Genomic DNA, 18,583 nt, shown 5'->3' with positions numbered 1-18,583 from the left:
CAGGGTTATTTTGGACATGTCCCTCACTAGGAACACACAATGCAATGTGAAAGCATCCTTACCTAACACTTTTTGCCCCCCTTTCTCTAAGTCGTTTTCCACAGTTTTCTTGGCACATCACACAATTTTGCTGCAAAAATTCTGTGACTTTTGGCTTTTTTTTTTTTTACCCCATTCCCGACAAGTTACGTCAATGTGGGACGGAACTGGAATAGGACGGGACATGGTGACGCCTGACTGACACATTCATCATAATTTGCCAGAAATACAGTCATATGTAAAAGTTTGGGCACCCCTATTAATGTTAACCTTTTTTCTTTATAACAATTTTGGTTTTTGCAACAGCTATTTCAGTTTCATATATCTAATAACTGATGGACTCAGTTATATTTCTGGATTCAAATGAGGTTTATTGTACTAACAGAAAATGTGCAATCTGCATTTAAACAAAATTTGACCGGTGCAAAAGTATGGGCACCCTTATCATTTTCTTGATTTGAACACTCCTAACTACTTTTTACTGACTTCCTGAAGCACTAAATTGGTTTTGTAACCTCATTGAGCTTTGAACTTCATAGCCAGGTGTATCAAATCATGAGAAAAGGTATTTAAGGTGGCCACTTGCAAGTAGTTCTCCTATTTGATTCTCCTATAAAGAGTGGCATCATGGGCTCCTCAAATCAACTCTCAAATGATCTGAAAACAAAGATTATTCAACATAGCTTTTCAGGGGAAGGATACAAAAAGTTGTCTCAGTGATTTAACCTGTCAGTTTCCACTGTGAGGAACATAGTTAGGAAATGGAAGAACACAGGTACAGTTCTTGTTAAGCCCAGAAGTGGCAGGCCAAGAAAAATATCAGAAAGGCAGAGAAGAAGAATGGTGAGAACAGTCAAGGACAATCCACAGGCCACCTCCAAAGACCTGCAGCATCATCTTGCTGCAGATGGTGTCACTGTGCATCGGTCAACAATACAGCGCATGCATAACGCCTTTTTGTATGACCAAACAACTCAATCTTTGTTTCATCAGTCCACAGGACCTTCTTCCAAAATGTAACTGGCTTGTCCAAATGTGCTTTTGCATACCTCAGGCGACTGTTTGTGGCGTGCTTGCAGAAACAGCTTCTTTCGCATCACTCTCCCATACAGCTTCTCCTTGTGCAAAGTGCGCTGTATTGTTGACCGATGCACAGTGACACCATTTGCAGCAAGATGATGCTGCAGGTCTTTGGAGGTGGTCTGTGGATTGTCCTTGACTGTTCTCACCATTCTTCTTCTCTGCCTTTCTGATATTTTTCTTGGCCTGCCACTTCTGGGCTTAACAAGAACTGTACCTGTGTTCTTCCATTTCCTTATTATGTTCCTCACAGTGGAAACTGACAGGTTAAATCTCTGAGACAACTTTTTGTATCCTTCCTCTGAAAAGCTATGTTGAATAATCTTTGTTTTCAGATCATTTGAGAGTTGTTTTGAGGAGCCCATGATGCCACTCTTCATAGGAGAGTCAAATAGGAGAACTACTTGCAAGTGGCCACTTTAAATACCTTTTCTCATGATTTGATACACCTGGCTATGAAGTTCAAAGCTTAATGAGGATACAAAACCAATTTAGTGCTTCAGGAAGTCAGTAAAAAGTAGTTAGGAGTGTTCAAATCAAGAAAATGATAAGGGTGCCCATACTTTTGCACCGGTCAAATTTTGTTTAAATGCAGATTGCACATTTTCTGTTAGTACAATAAACCTCATTTGAATCCAGAAATATAACTGAGTCCATCAGTTATTAGATATATGAAACTGAAATAGCTGTTGCAAAAACCAAAATTGTTATAAAGAAAAAAGGTTAACATTAATAGGGGTGCCCAAACTTTTACATATGACTGTATGTAACAGTTCTCAGCTGGAGTAACATTTATGACAAAAGTGCACGTCAACTGGAAGACACGTCAAATACATTAAGAGGTGAACTTTTGTGCAAAACGTCGGTCTTAGTGAATCGGAGAAACAGTTTAATTTTTTTTTTTTTGAGAGGTTTGGTCACCCAACACAACATTTATCCATTACTTGTCCCTCGTTACAGATATGCAATTCAACTCAGGCTTTCTTCCAGTAAGGACTCCTTCATGCCAGATTTTTTCTCATGTGTGAAAAAAAAATAGTTTCCCCCTTTTTAACAGTCCATGACCATCAGTTCGTACTCAGATGGCATCCAAGTGACCAGTGATCTTCAAGTCTGAGCACAGATTCTCCATTGGATTAAGATCTGGGCTTTGACTTGACCACTCCAGAACATTTACACGTTTCTCCTTCAACAACTCAAGTGTTGCTCTAGCAGTATGCTTTGGGTCATTTTTACAGGATGAAAATGATGAAATGGTAAGACAGGATGTTGAGAAGGCTGAACTTTTAAATTCCTATTTTGCATCTGTTTTCTCTAAGAAAGGAAATGTAACATCAACTGTTATTCACAGTCCTATTAAGGGAATAGAAGAATCCAGGATATCTATAAACAGAAAGATAGTGAGGAAACACTTAGCTAACCTAAATGAATTCAAGTCTCCAGGTCCAGATGAATTACACCCCAGAGTACTGAAGGAGATAGCAGAAGAAATTTTTGAACCCCTCTCCATAATCTTTGAAAATTCTTGCAGAACAGGAGAAGTGCCAGAAGACTGGAGAAGAGCAAATGTTGTTCCTATCTTCAAAAAGGGGAAGAAGGTAGGCCCAGGCAACTATAGGCCGGTGAGTCTGACTTCTATACCAGGAAAGATCTTTGAACAAATTATTAAACAACATGTATGTCAATACCTGGATAAGAATGAAGTGATTAAACAGAGTCAGCATGGGTTTGTAACTAATAAGTCATGTCAGACTAACTTAATTTCCTTCTATGACGGTATCACTGATTGGGTGGATCAAGGAAATGCTGTAGATATAGTATATCTTGACTTCAGCAAAGCATTTGACAAAGTCTCTCATACAATCCTTATTGAAAAAATGACTAAGTATGGAATGGACAAGGCAACTGTTAGGTGGATTCATAACTGGCTTAGTGATCGGACCCAAAGAGTGGTCGTAAATGGCTGCACATCCAGTTGGAAGAATGTCTCAAGTGGGGTACCACAGGGCTCTGTCCTGGGCCCTGTATTGTTCAACATCTTTATCAACGATTTAGATGAAGGAATTGAGGGTAAACTGATTAAATTTGCTGATGACACAAAGCTAGGAGGGATAGCTAATACTAGAGAAGAGAGAGAGAGGATTCAAAAAGATTTAAATAAACTGGAGAAGTGGGCAGCAACTAACAGAATGGTTTTTAACAGGGAGAAATGCAAAGTACTACATCTGGGCAATAAAAATGAAAAAAGCATATATAGAATGGGAGGAATAGGGCTAAGTGACAGCACATGTGAAAAAGACTTGGGTATACTAATAGATCACAGACTGAATATGAGTCAACAGTGTGATGCAGCAGCAAAAAAGGCAAATGCAATTCTAGGATGTATTAACAGAAGCATACAGTCTAGATCACGTGAAGTCATTATTTCCCTCTACTCCTCTTTGGTCAGACCTCATCTGGAATATTGTGTCCAGTTTTGGGCACCACATTTTAAAAAAGACATCAACAAACTGGAGCAAGTTCAGAAAAGAGCGACCAGAATGGTGACCGGTCTGCAAACCCTGTCTTATGAGGAAAGGTTGCAGGATTTGGGAATGTTTAGTTTGCAAAAGAGAAGACTGAGAGGAGACTTAATAGCTGTCTACAAATATCTAAAGGGCTGTCACATTGTAGAAGGATCAACTTTATTCTCATTTGCACAAGGAAAGACTAGAAGCAATGGGATGAAACTGAATGGGAGGAGACACAGATTAGATATTAGAAAAAACTTTTTGACAGTTAGAGTGATCAATGAGTGGAACAGGCTGCCACGAGAAGTGGTGAGTTCTCCTTCAGTGGAAGTCTTCAAACAGAGGCTGGACAGACATCTGACTGGGATGATTTAGCGAATCCTGCTTTGAGCAGGGGGTTAGACCAGATGGCCCAGGAGGTCCCTTCCAACTCTACGATTCTATGATTCTATGATTCATTGCCTTGTTGGAAATTGAACCTCTGTCCCAGTATCAAATCACTGACAGACCCAAACTGGTTTGCTCAAGAATATCCCTGTGTTTTGCTCTATGCATGTTCCCCTTAACTCGGACCATTTTTCCTGTCCTTGCTGCCAAAAAGAATCCCCACAGCATGATGCTGCCATCACCATGTTTCACTGTGGGGATGGTGTTCTTGGAGTGATGAGCTGTATTGGTTTGGTGATATAGCATTTACTTTGGTGTGCAAAAAGTTCAATTTTGGTCTCCTATGACCACAGCACCTTCCGCCATACATTTGGGGAGTTTCCCACGTCTTTTTGCAGACTCTAACAAGCCTTACTATTTGTGAATGTAAGTAAAGGCTTTTTTCTGTCCACTCTTCCATAAAGGCCACCCCTATGGAGGCTTATTGTGGTCGTGTAAGGAGGAAGATCGGGCTGCGGGTGCCTCCATTGAGCCGAGTCCGGAACTGTCGAGGCTGCATCCCATGTTGCCCATGGGAAGGAATAGGGGACCGGACATACCCTACGACCAGGGAAGAGGGGGCATCTTTAAGGGGGAAGAGAGTCGAAACCGCACGACGCAGGAGGCAGTTTCCCGCCATCAGGGAGAGTGCTTCAGGATGAGCAGCATGCTCCGCATCCAGCTCCAAGCCGAGGCGTTCAGCGTCCACATTTATCCACACGCATCAGCGGGACTGTGACTGAGGCGAGCACCGGGATAAACGACGGGCAGCGCTCGTGCTGACAAGTGTGAGCCACATACGGGACTCTGAGGCGCGTTTCCCTCTGCTGACCAGCACGCATCATCCCACGTGTTCCAGGAACTCCTGCAGCGTCTTTGACTTCGGCTGTGCAGTCTTATAGACTGGGGGCTCAGCGGGGAAACCAGAGACCGTCCGCTGCCAGTACACCGGCCATTGCCAGATCTACAACCCCCATCGGACTGTGGACTAAGGAGCACCAACAGGAGCCACGATAAGTGTTTGAACTTTAGACTGTCTCACTGTCTCATTAATTCCTACCGTTTAACTCTTGTTCACTGTTTTATTAACTCCCTGCGAGGAGATTACTCCATCTTTACTGTTAAATAATAGTGTTATACCGCACTACTTCTCAATCCCTGCGTGCTGCATCTCAGCACCTGCTTACAGTCGTATGGACAGATACTCCAGGCTCTGCTTGGGAACTCTTCAGCTCCTTCACGGATACCTTATGGTCTCTGTATTGCCTCTCTGATAAATGCCCTCCTTCCCGGGCTGAGAGTTTTGGTGGGCGACCCTCTCTTGGCAGGTTTGTCGTACCACGTTCTTTCCATTTGATAATGGATTTGATGGTGCTACGGGCATCATCAGAGATTGGTATATAATAATAATCTTTATTTTTATATAGCGCCAACATATTCTGCAGCGCTTTACAGTTTGCACACATTATCATCACTGTCCCCAATGGGGCTCACAATCTAAATTCCCTATCAGTATGTCTTTGGAGTGTGGGAGGAAACCGGAGTACCCGGAGGAAACCCACACAAACAGGGGGAGAACATACAAACTCCTTGCAGATGTTGTCCTTGATGGTTATCCAGGACCCCAGCGCTGCAAGGCTTCAGCGCTAACCACTGAGCCACCGTGCTGCCCATATATATATGTTATTATAACCCAATCCTGACTTGTTCTGCTCAACAACTTGGTCCCTGACTTGTTTGGAAATCTCCTTGGTCTTCATGGTGTTTGGTTAGTGGAGCCTCTTGATAAAGGTAAAGTGTATATACTGACAGCCATGTGACACTTTTTTTTTTACATTCAACACATTAGCCAGATGATCAGCTAATGATGGACAGTAGTAGTCCTAATGTGTCAATCACTGCAGCAGGCATAGCCGGATGGGACTTGTAGTCCTATCGGATGATGCCTGCCTACACACACACAGCCCTGCCGACCCCACACACAGTCACCGCACACACATTTCCCTCCTTCCCGATCTGCGGTTTTGCTGCTGAAGTGCCCGGCTCAGTGCAAGTCAATGGGTGCAGAAATACTGCAGTTCCGCACACAGAATTGACATGCTGCGGAAAATAAAATGCTGCGAATCTGCGTGTTTTTTTTTTTACCGTAGCATGTGCACAGCGTTTTTGGATTTCCCATTCACTAACATTGTGAGCACTCTGCACTGTGGATCTGATGCAATTCCGCGTGTCTAAAAAACGCCGCGGAAACGCATCAAAAACCGCAAAGTGTGTACATACCCTTACACTGCACACGGGGACGTCCTGACACTAAGCATGGGACTTATGAAGGGAATTGGATGCACCAGAAATTTTTAAGGTCTTCATAGCAAAAGGGATGAATACATATGCACGTGCCAATTTTTAGTTATTTGATCCCATAAATTTAATCCATGCCTGCATGTTTCTCACTTCACCTCTTCAACTTACACCACTTATTCTTGAAGCATCACACACAAATCAGATTACAAAAATATTTAAACACAGTTGGTAATGTAGCAAAATATGTAAAAAGCCAAGGGGGTGAATACTTTTGTAAGACACTGAAAAGCTATAAATAGACAGACATTAGATATACAGTATGATACATAGAATATATAGATATCCTGCAGTTGTATAATATCACATGCCCCCACATATTATAGACTTGGACCCTTTCATGTGGAGTTTTAGCCTGGTAGGTATGAATGAATGAAACATGGGTTCCCCCCCCCTTTTTTTTTTTAAACCACCCAGTGTCTTTTTAAAAAAAAATTTTTATTGGGTTAAATCCAGGCTAAACACCTGTTAGAGCCACATGAAAGGCACTAAAGGGTGCAAGTTTATTATAGTTGTGCTCAAAAGTTTACATACCTCGGCAGAATTTTTGCTTTCTTGGCCTTTTTCCGGAGACAGAGAATATGAATGATAACACCAAAACTTTTTCTCCATTCATGGTTAGTGGATGGGTGAAGCCATTTATTGTCAAACTACTGTGTTTTCTCTTTTCAAATCATAATGACAATCCAAAATATCCAAATGACCCTGATCAAAAGTTTACATACCCTGGTGATTTTGGCTGATAACGCGCACAGAAGGTGACACAAATGGGTTTGAATGGCTACTAAAGGAAACATCCTCACCTGTGACCTGTCTGCTTGTAATAAGTGTGTGTGCATACAAGCTGAGTGAGTTTATGGGATCCAGACAGACTCTTGCATCTTTCATCCAGCCACTGACGTTTCTGGATTGTGAGTCATGGGGAAAGCAAAAGAATTGTCAATGGATCTACGGGAAAAGGTAGTTGAACTGTAAAAACAGGACAGAGATACAAAAAGATATCTAAGGAATTGATAATGCCTGTCAGCAGCGTTCAAACTGTGATTAACAAATAGATAATCAGGGGCTTTGTAAAAACAAGACCACGGTCAGGTAAACCAACAAAGATTTTGTTCACAACTGCCAGGAAAATAGTTCGGGATGCAAAGAAAAACCCACAAATAACATCAGCTGAAATACTGAAGACTCTGGAAACTTGCGGTGTGGCTGTTTCAAGAGGCACAATAAGGAGGCATTTGAAGAAAAATGGGCGGCATGGTCGAGTCGCCAGAAGAAAGTCATTACTGCGCAAATGCCACAAAGTATCTCACAATACGCAAAACAGCACAGAGACAAGCCTCAAAACTTCTGGAACAATGTAATTTGTAGTGAGGAGAGAAAAATTGAACTTTTTGGCCACAACCATAAATGTTACATTTGGAGAGAAGTCAACAAGGCCTATGATGAAAGGAACATCACTCCTACTGTAAAACACAGAGGTGAATCCCTAATGTTTTGGGATGTGTCAGCAACAAAGGCACAGGAAACTTGGTCAAAGTTGAAGGAAAGATGAATGTAGCACTTTATCAGCAAATACTGGAGGCAAATTTGCAATCATCAGCCCAGAAGTTGTGCATGGGAAGTACTTGGACGTTCCAACATGACAACGATCCAAAACACAAGGCCAACTTGACCTGTCATCGGCAATAGCAGAACAAAGTGAAGGGTCTGGAGTGGCCATCTCAGTCTCCTGACCTCAATATCATTGAGCCACTCTGAGGAGTTCTCAAGCGCACAGTACATGCTAGACAGCCCAAGAATTTTCAGGAATGGGAGGCTTTTTGCCAAGAAGAGTGGGCAGCTTTACCATGTGAGAAAATAAAAAACCTTATCCACAACTACCACAAAAGACTTCAAGCTGTCATTGATGTTAGAGGGGGCAATACACGGTATTAAGAAATGGGGTATGTAAACTTTTGATCAGGGTCATTTGGATGTTTTGGGTTGTCATTATGATTTAAAAAGAGAAAACACAGTAGTTTGACAATAAATGGCTTCACCCAACCACTAACCATGAGCGTAGAAAAAGTTTTGGTGTTATCATTGATATTCTCTGAAAAAAGGCCAAGAAGGCAAAAATTCTGCTGGGGTATGTAAACCTTTGAGCACAGCTGTATATATAAAGGGATTGTGAAATTATGTATATACAGGATATCAATCTATTCTATTTATCTATTCTGACACTTCTGGCAGTGAATTGTCTGTACTCTACGGATAAAATTTCAGGTTCCTTTTGAGATGTGTGCGTAAAAATCAGACGGCTTATGCATAACCGTGTGCCATCCGTTTTTTCTCTACCATCCATTGACTTGCTTTAGAAAGTCCCACCCGCTATACACCTACTTACTGATATAACATTGGTCAGAGTGTAATGTGATTTTTTTTCTCTTTCCCCTATGACGGCACCACGGAGAGAGAGAGAGGGATCCGCCCTCAGGGACAGGAAAACTACAGGTGAAAAAGGTGGTACCTCTCTCCCACATCAGTTGGGTTTCCTGTCCCTGATGGGGAACCTACAGCAGGTACCTTTAGATCGACGTGGGATGCCGGGGTCCGAACCAGTGCGGTGACAGGCAGTGGGGCTCCCTGCCTCGGCTGGGTCGGTATCAATTTCTTTCCCCGAAGCACCACCACCGGGGTCGGCGGACCTTGAGGGTGAGTGGGGAGAGGCAGTGAAGACGAGGAGCAAGTCTACCGATCCTAAAAAAAAAAAGTGCCTCCCCCAGGAGTGACGGCGGTCAATAGAGAGGCGCCTCCCGCCGGGTGTGGGACATCGGAGCAGTCAGTGGAGGGTGGCGGCGGCCAGCGAGAACCGCATGATACAGGGCCTCTGCTGGAGCCGGGGAGGGCGCAGGACACCAGCATTCATGCGCGAGTACCTCACCCTTAAGAATGAGCGGCGCAGTGCACTGCTAGGTAAATTCGCAGTGCGCATGCGCGGGCGGCCACTTCCGGTGGCGGCGTGGGGCATCACGGGGAAAAAATTCATTACAGTGTCAGGTTTGGACCCAACGAGAGAAATCCCAATAGACAGAATTCTGGAATTCCTACAGAAGGGGTTGGAACAGGGATTAGCTACCAGCACCTTGAAAGTACAGGTGGCGGCCTTGGGAGCATTGTATAACCATGACTTAGCCAAAAATCATTGGGTTATGAGATTCATTAGAGACTCAAGTAGATCCAGGCAGATCCCTCTACGCACCCCCCCCTCCCGGGTCTTAAATCTAGTGCTGAATGCACTAACCAAATCTCCCTTCGAACCCATAGCGGAGGCTCCCTTTAAAGTAGTATCCCTTAAGACCTCCATCCGCATAGCCTTAACTTCTGCCCGCCGCATTAGTGATATGCAAGCTTTATCTGCCCACTCACCCTTCACTCAAGTACTGGATGATGGGGTAATCCTTAGAACCGACCCAGCCTATCTCCCCAAAGTCCCGTCACAGTTTCATAGGACCCAGGAGATCTCCTTACCCTCCTTCTGTCCCAATCTTAAGAACTAAACGGAGGAGGTACTGCACACCTTAGATGTAAAAAGATGCCTGGTCCAATACTTGATAACCACAAGGGGATGTAGGAAGGATAGGGCTCTGTTTGTCTGCTTTCAGGGTCCATGCAAGGGTCAAAAAGCATCGAAGGCCACACTGGCGAGATGGATAAGGGACACCATCACCCTATCCTACTCCTCTTGCGGGGCAGCCATCCCAGAGGACATAAGGGCCCATTCAACCAGGGCAGTGGCATCATCCTGGGTGGAGAAAGCCGGAGCTTCAATAGACCAGATATGTAGAGCTGCCACTTGGTCTTCCCCCTCTACATTTTTCAAACATTACCGTCTAGACTTGACCTCCTCCTCAGATCTCACCTTTGGGAAAAGGGTTCTGGAGGCGGTGGTCCCTCCCTAAATGTATAATCTTTGTAATTCTCTCCGTGGTGCCGTCATGGGGGAAAGAGAAAATCGTAGTTACTTACCGATAACAGTATTTCTCTGATCCCAAGACGGCACCAGTACATCCCCTCCCTTTCACACACAGGTGTGCACATTAGAGTGAGTTAATTAGCTTTAGCATTTAGCCACACGGTGCCTCTATTAAGCTTAATTTGATTAATTTTGGATTTTGTATAACCAATTGAGTTGCAGCTGAAAGTTCTGTGTGATGCTCTGTAAACCAACGGATGTGGGAGAGAGGTACCGCCTTTTTCACCTGTAGGTTTCCGGTCCCTGAGAGCGGATCCCTCTCTCTGTGGTGCCGTCATGGGATCAGAGAAATACAGTTATCGGTAAGTAACTACGATTTTCTCGCACTACACTCATCCGATTTAACGCTAATGTGAACGAGGCATTAGACTCTAGGTCTGCTGTATAATACAGCTGGCAGTATGGAGCGGGCTCAGCTCCTCAGTTTGTTGGAATGGCCCCCCTGTAGCCATGGGCCACAGCACTTTCCAGTTTGCTGGCGCCAGCTCGGTTAGGAACTGCACGCCGTATTATACCTCATTCTTCCCATTCACAAGTGTCCAATCTACATTCATGGATGGGTTATTCACATTATAACAGGAGAACGGCCATTTTATTTACAAAAGTATTATGACGTTATTCAATTTTTTTTTTTTTTTTTGGAGACCCCCTGAAAATCCCATTAGGTAGTAAAAATAATGAAAGAATCAGTTTCTAATCAGTCATTTTTTGTTCTTTATTTCAACATCACTCCACGTGTTTCACAGGACAGAGCACGGGTTACATTGTACTGATAATGTAATGCTGCAGATAGATCCTGTCAGTATATAATCTCATACACAGACCGCCGAAGCCATGGGACAGACACGAAATTCATCACGTGTACCACAGGTCAGAACGCAACACCCCCAGTATCCTCAGCGGTAGAGAATGGAGCTTGGATCAGTAACATATCCATAGTACGATGGATGAGGCAGAATGGGGCGGAGAGACGCCATTAGTATCTGTATAATGCAGGCAGACAATTTTATTTATTTAGCTACAGAAATTAATATTTTACACCATAAATCAGCACAAGAACCATTTCCGGTAGACACTAGAGAGGCAGTCCCTCAAAAGAAGGATCGATATAGGGCGTCTAGTATGGGTTTAGAACGGTCACAGAGGAATATTTGTTTTCTTCCAATTATATACCTAATTAAAAGGGTTACAAAAAATAAATTACCCCCAGAAACAGCGCCCTTATCTGTCTACAGGCCATATCTGGTATTGCAGCTCAACCTTCTTCAAGAAATTATAACCGAGCTGCAACACCAGCCACTTCCTGCACACAAGTGTGGCGCTGTTTTAGGAAAGCAGCTGTGTTTTTTCTTATCTTGGAAAATTCCTTTAAAATTTGAGAAGCCCCGCCAACAATCCAATATGAGCAGGACCGTTGATGCCAATGTTTATAGAGGTCGGTTAACACATCCATATACAGCCATTCACACACTGACAACGATCTACTCAAATACGTACATAATGTACAATAGTCATAGGATTACAGAACGTCATTCTAGATAGAAGCCCCGCTCTCTAGAAGCATCAATGCAATTTGCTTTTCTAGAAATATATACAAGATAGAGTCACAATATAAAATACATTTTTCCCTTCTCCCTTACACTATGATCTGGAAGTCAAAATATGGCCTTAAAAATCTAGCGAATATATTAAATATTTCTTCCATGCTATTATATATGCTAAAATCTAATGTGCTGGAGAGGCCTAGAAGTTAGTAGGCCTCACTCGTCGCCTAGTTGAACCTAGCAACCAATCAGAGTGCAGCTTTCATTCTTTCAGAGCAGTGTAAGTGAATGTAAGCTGTGTTCTGATTGGTTGCTATGGGCAACCATGCCAGATTTGCTTTTTTAGAGTAGATAAACATGGCCTATAGTTTTTTGCTTTCTACCTGAAGCTTGTTTATTAGGATTATTCACATTGACAGCTTAGAGAAAGGATCATGTTGCGACAAGTCAATATTTTTAATCAAGCATTTCTCCCATAAATAAAAAAAATAAATAAATTGGCCATATCCGAAGAATTGTTAAAAATGCTATAAGGGTTGTTCTTCAGTATGGAAAAGCTGAGTGATGACTATTCCGGTTTCAGAACTCGCAACGAAGGTCACCTACTTTTCCCAAATCTACCTAGTATTTACCACAGCAGCTTTTTTTTTTCTTAATATGGCCGCCATAAAGGTGCATCTATAGCACGGACCAGCCGTGGGTTTCACTACATGAACATGGCAGCCTAATATATGGCTATGAGGCAATCAAGTCAGGAGAACCACAGCTGATCCGTGCTTTGACCCGTTAAACCAAGTATGGACCGCAAAGCATCCTGATCCAAAATGGTCGTCCTCATTAGTGATGAGCGAGCGCGCTCAACACTCGAGTGACAGTGGGGTGTTGCGGTACGTATCGAGTCACCATGCTCAGAGTCCCCACCCCGCACGTTACGCGACATTTAGACAGCCATTAAACATGCGGGCATTGCCTGCCATACACAGTAATACTGTAACCATGTCGGCTACGGTATTACCGTGCATGGCAAGCAATGCCCGGTGTCTCGAGTATGGCGCTAGAGCACCTGCGAGACGCGATACGTAAACAAGCACCCTGATGTCAATCGAGTGGTGAGCACGCTCGATCGTCACTAATCTTCACATATACCTTTGAGGCCATGAAGCTTGGGGCTAGGAGACCTGCAGGTGGTGTCCGAAAATGCAGAAGGGAGGGGGTGAAGCCCACCTGGAGAGTGCTGTCCCTTCTAACCATTTCTTAAAAAGTGGATGCCCACTAAAATAACACGGTCGCTACACTTTCCTACACCCCCTCAGCCGCCATAACAAACACAAAGCAGTTTCTAGCAACGTGTCAATAGCGGATTGTACTGCGGTGACTTCCATATTGTCATCCAAATTTCCCATCAACAGAAATAACCAGATAAAACTTTTTACGCTTGAAAGGGGACTTGTTCCCCCCCTTTAACCCTCTGTGTAGGGTAGAAATGCTCTTTAATCACATATGCACTGTCCTATACAGGAAATCTGTGCAGGAATGTACATACCCCCCCCGCCCCATAAATACAGCATAATATTATCATTTTGGAATATATTACGCATTCATACCTGTAAATTGAATTCATTATTGTCTAGAGAGAAAAAAAAAAACCACACAAATTGGACCAGACAACCATACAGTGTACTTATATAAACTACTGGCTAGGTTTAGGGTATATAGTGTATTTATACAGTGCCGTATGTATATTACATGGGATGACCCTGTTATAAAAGCCTATACGTACTCCACTCAGACCAGAGGCAGCCATATTGTGGCCAACCAAGCAACCAGTCCTCGGTGAATATTGGCTTAACCTCTACATTAGCGCAGTTGGCGAAGGATTATGAGCTCGAAATTGGAATTATGGCTGTTTTAGCACAAGCGGATGATTATGTGAGTCAGGCACGGTACAGAAGCTCAGTAATATAAAAGGTTTTGAAATGTGATGAGACGATTAAAGTGCATCATACATATATGCGCCACGATACAAACACGGCAGGCGGAGACCACCGGGAGCCAATTGTGTGATCAGTGCCAGTTTCATCTAGACAAGTAAAGGAGTGTAAAATGGGAAACTGTCAGTGGGATTAGTAATGGTTTCCCAGAAGTGATGGTTTATGGAGACTCTTGCAAAGTGGTGCAGAACAGCAGCGGTTATACGTAACGTGCCCCATATAACATGGAGACATAGTAACGCAGCTGTCATAGCGGCTGATCAGATTTCCGCTTTCCTAGATCTTATGGGCAAGGGCACAACATTTTCTCTGCACCTTTTGTGCTTTTACATGAGACAGATATAATAAATTAATGCCAATGAAAAGTGAACGCGTTACTTTTAGCAACCAGAGTCCAACTATTTTTTTTCCCCCCATGGTTTGCCGAAAAATAAAAGTATTTTATACAATGGCCTGCAAAGCCATCGTGGGTAACCCTGAGTGCAGTCCTAAGGAAATGCATTCACTAGATCAAATCACTTTGTAGACTATTTAAAGTGGAGATCTATGAAATATTCTCAACCTAAGTTACAGGTCCGTACATGGTTCCCTGTAATGAGGAGAAAAAAAAAACTGTCACCATTTTGGATTATTGCGCAGTTTATGGGGCCGATTCATTAGCTTGTGCCAGAAAACTGGTGTGAAAATTTTGCAAATGTCTGCGGTGTGATGTTTTTAGGACATGCTTCGCCAAATTTGTGAAAATTTGAAGAAACTTTGCAGGAGGTGACTGGTCCAAAAGTTGCATCAAGTTCATTAAGAGGCTTAAAAAACAATCCTGCTTTAATTTGCACATCTACCTCCATTGATGTACAAATGCCAGTCTTGATGAATCTGCCCTTGGGAAAACATTGATGTTGTGGTGAGACTCACCAGCGCTCCCATGCCCTTTTAATGTAGGATATGCCACATACAGAGAATTTTAGTTGAATACCAAGTTTGTTTTGCAAAGAAATACAGATTATTTTATTTCCGACTACAATGCTTATGCCAGAGGTAGATAACGTGTCCCATCACAAAGCCTACTCTCTGCCATGTCATAATATATTGCAAATTTTATATATGGTAATGTCAAATATTAAGCCGGACATAGCCAACGCTCCTAAATTTACATCTGTGCAATACATAACAATTCATGGCTGCTTGTTAAGAATAAGCCAAATAATGCCAATTTTGTCCTATTTTACCTAGCAACCTATATCTGTAGATATACCACGAGACTTTTAAAAAACTGTCAAAATTATAGTATGGAACGCTGAAGCTCAATTGCAAGCTTATCATTACAAACATGTAAGGCCGAGATTACACCCCACTGCGGATGTGCCTGGCTGTGCAATAGGGCGCATTGGTGATGGGCACAGGCGCTGGTAGACCTCAAAACTAGGACTCCTATGAAAAATAGACAAGACTAGTGCAAGGTGCATCATAGATATGGACAATTACATTGATCAGAGATTGTGCAGACATTAGTTGGAACAAAGCCTAAATGTGATTACAATGTGGGATTAATGCCCGATATCTTTAAAGAACATACAAGCTTTACTTGGAGTTTTTTATGTTGCCAGAGCATCTTGGAGGAGCCATTGGGTGGTGGTGCATGGGCACATGTTTCTGCACCATTCGATGTATCACACACAATCCACCCAAAACGATATATCAGATAAGCTATGCTTGGACCCAATACGACGATCGCTCAAAAATCACTCACCAATGAAACGTCATCTGTTCGTCTAAACTACTGTAAAGTCTCCCACACATTTGGTTCTTATTTAAAATTTGCCTTTCTTTTGTGGCAATAAAGTGGTTTACCTGTAACCTCAGTAAACTTAAAGCATACAATAATAGTTTCATACTAAAAACCCCCCAAAATAAACAGTAAGGGACCCTGTAACCAGACAATCCCCCAATAACACAAATGTACCCTTAAAAGCGGTTTCAAATGGACTAAACAGTATCTGGAGAATATGCTGCTCACTTTTTTCTGCTCTCAACACTCTGAGGCAGCATTTTAAAAATTGGATGACCTCCAAAATGGCATTTTCGGGACTTGCACCCTCTTTGATAGGGTGTCAAAGAAGTAAGCCAATCTAAAGGTGTCCTATCCAGATAGCTTCCATTTGAATGGATTTATACGGAAGCATGCAAATTTACAACAACAAAAAAAATAAAAAAATAAAGTCACATTTGAAATGTCGTCCAGATAAACAGAAAATATAAGATATTAAATAGTGGTTTGGGGCGAGTTTACATTAGGTAGCCACGTAATTCTTCAATCACCTAGGTCATCATATTGCACACCAGAGAAAGTCAGTAGTAACATTTCGGTTATCGGTCAGCAAAATCAAAACTTTGAGAGAAGTTTGCAGACATTTTGGTAGCGGGCGGTTTGACTTTTGTCCTTGACGGGATGCGCGGAGGGGGTGGCGGCTTTCTTAAAGACATAGTAAGTGAAGATCCCGCTGGGAGAGTGTTCCAGTTGCTGTCGAATCCAGACTTCTGGGAAAGGTTTATTAAGGAGAGTCCATCAAGTTCCACTCCATTGCTGGGCAGTGACCTGTTTGAAATTAAGGTGGGGTCTTCAAACGTTACCCAACCTTTAGGATTTGGGCCTGGCATCGTGGAAAAGTTGTGAGGCAAGGAGAGACTTTTTTCTGCTGGACCCACTGTAAACATTGGCTTGCTTTGAAGCAACTCGGGTTGGCTAACAGAATGAGTCTGATCAAATATATTGGTCTGCAAAAACGCTGCAGCGGTGGTCTGGGTGGTAAATGGATTTGCAGGTTCTGCTGACCTTTCAGTGAATGGGTTTGCCGTGTGCGAGGTGTTGGTGCTATTGAGGAATGGGTTGGGCGATATTCTCAGACTGTCCCCAGACCCACAGCGGGCCGGGATCGGAGGGGGAGCAGCAAGCATGCAATTCATATTATTCAGGAGAGGAAGATGATTTGCCGATGAAGGCAACAGTATTGTCTCCTTTGGGATTAACGATGGTGAAACTGATGGTGGCGATATGTGAACGGGCACTGTCAGCTTTGAAATGGGAGGTTGTTGGAATGCCAAGTCCACAAATGGAACATTGTTAAAGTGACTTTTAAAGCCACCGACTTGATTAGATCGGTTCTGTAAGAAATAATAACAAAAAGCGTGGAGATTAGAGAAAACTGAAGAAGAGATGAAATATACACGTAATAAGTCATCTATATCCAACACTGAAATGAGCAAGGTGGAAAACAGACATCCAAAAAAATAAATAAAAAACATCCTATATGCCAAGATGCCACCATTCACTGGCTACAGAAATGAAAAGATCTACCAACCCACATGAAATGTCTTTGTTTTTGACGTTCTTCCACTACCTCATGCAATATTCATGCAAGAACTGGGATGAGAATCCAAAAAGCTTTGGATGGTCCGATAGTCAAAAAGGCAAAGACGAGAAGTGACTTTTCCCATAGAAAATAAAAGGGTCACTAACCTCTGCAGCTTTCTTGCTTCCTTTCATCTAAATCTTAAGGTCACGCCCATAGACAATGATACAAAACACGTACGGCGCCGATGTTGTATGGGATCATTTCTTACTAAAACTACCGGGCGGAGGGAGGGTTGAGGTCCACCCCATGAACATAACCAAAGAATAGGAACAGGATTGGGTTTGTAAAGGATATGGGACACAAAGTAACTAGATCTATGAATGTGACTAATTTGGAGATTCTTGCAGAAATCCTTTTTTCCTAGTGACTCACACCATATAATTTTGTGAATGAGCAGATACAAAGTCCAGTTGGACATCACCATAGGCCCGCTGCCCATTCTATCTACAGAATGTGAGCTGCCGGAGACCTGCACAGTAAAAACCCTTACATAGTATCGCAAGCCTTCCTTGTCAAGGCCTTTAACAGTGTAACACTACAGCAGTTATTAACCTGCCTGCACTCTGCTGACTAAGTCCCAGACTACACAGTAAAGCAGACATGTCAAATGAGGAATTGTCAGGATATTACGTCTGCTTTTACACGGTCACTGCTTCCGCTCTGCTGCACACACTGACACACTGCATCAATCAGCGCTGATGCTGCTGTAATCACAGGCTTTGGCTTTTCTAATTAGCAAGCTGGTGTATGACATGCAAATTACTTCACGTATAGGTCTCCTTTTATGTCATGTTGATCCAGACGACATCAAAAGGAAGAAAATCTCCTAGTCAGTCCCATATTGAGTGTGTAACTGAATTAAAGTCTTAAACATTATATTAGATTACAAGCGGACCAATTGTGGTCCTAAAATAAAGAAAAAAAAAAACATTTATCTACCGGACTCCTCTGCTCCTTGGTACTGCTGTGTGCTTCACCTCCCAGTCTTCTGCTAGCCAAGAGACTGGCCTGGGACTCCAGAAGCAGTAAGGAGGATCGGTGGCGGTCTGATAGGAGAGCATTTTTATTTTTTTTTTAAATTCAAGAACCATCTTGGTTCAATTTCTAAACTAATAAAAAGTAGTGGACATCCCCTTTAAATAGGTGTCCCCAAGATCACACGTTATCCTCCATCTATGGGATAGGGTATAACTTGACTGATCACACTAAA

The 18,583-nt window shown here is 42.8% G+C and overlaps 1 protein-coding gene across 8 annotated transcripts in view; it reads right to left on the bottom strand.

Moving 5' to 3' along the window:
• Positions 1-18,583, bottom strand: part of LOC141097395 (synaptojanin-1-like) — a 236,399-nt gene that overhangs the window by 103,559 nt on the left and 114,257 nt on the right. For 5 of the 8 annotated variants that reach the window (XM_073584532.1, XM_073584535.1, XM_073584536.1 and 2 more), the window contains one exon: positions 11,119-17,122. The exons of 1 other annotated variant lie outside the window; for it this stretch is intronic. In XM_073584532.1, coding sequence (XP_073440633.1) covers positions 16,328-17,122 — 795 coding nt within the window. In that variant the 3' untranslated portion in view covers positions 11,119-16,327. Of the gene's footprint in view, positions 1-11,118; positions 17,123-18,583 lie in introns of those variants that run through there. 2 more of the 8 variants (XM_073584537.1, XM_073584538.1) reach the window with 1 other exon arrangement.

This window comes from Dendrobates tinctorius, unplaced genomic scaffold (genome assembly GCF_039654945.1).
Source record: "Dendrobates tinctorius isolate UK_male_01 unplaced genomic scaffold, ASM3965494v1 ptg000084l, whole genome shotgun sequence".
In the NCBI taxonomy this organism is placed as follows: domain Eukaryota; kingdom Metazoa; phylum Chordata; class Amphibia; order Anura; family Dendrobatidae; genus Dendrobates; species Dendrobates tinctorius.
Note: the sequence above shows the minus strand (reverse complement) of the source record. Positions and strands in the feature narration are given on the sequence as shown.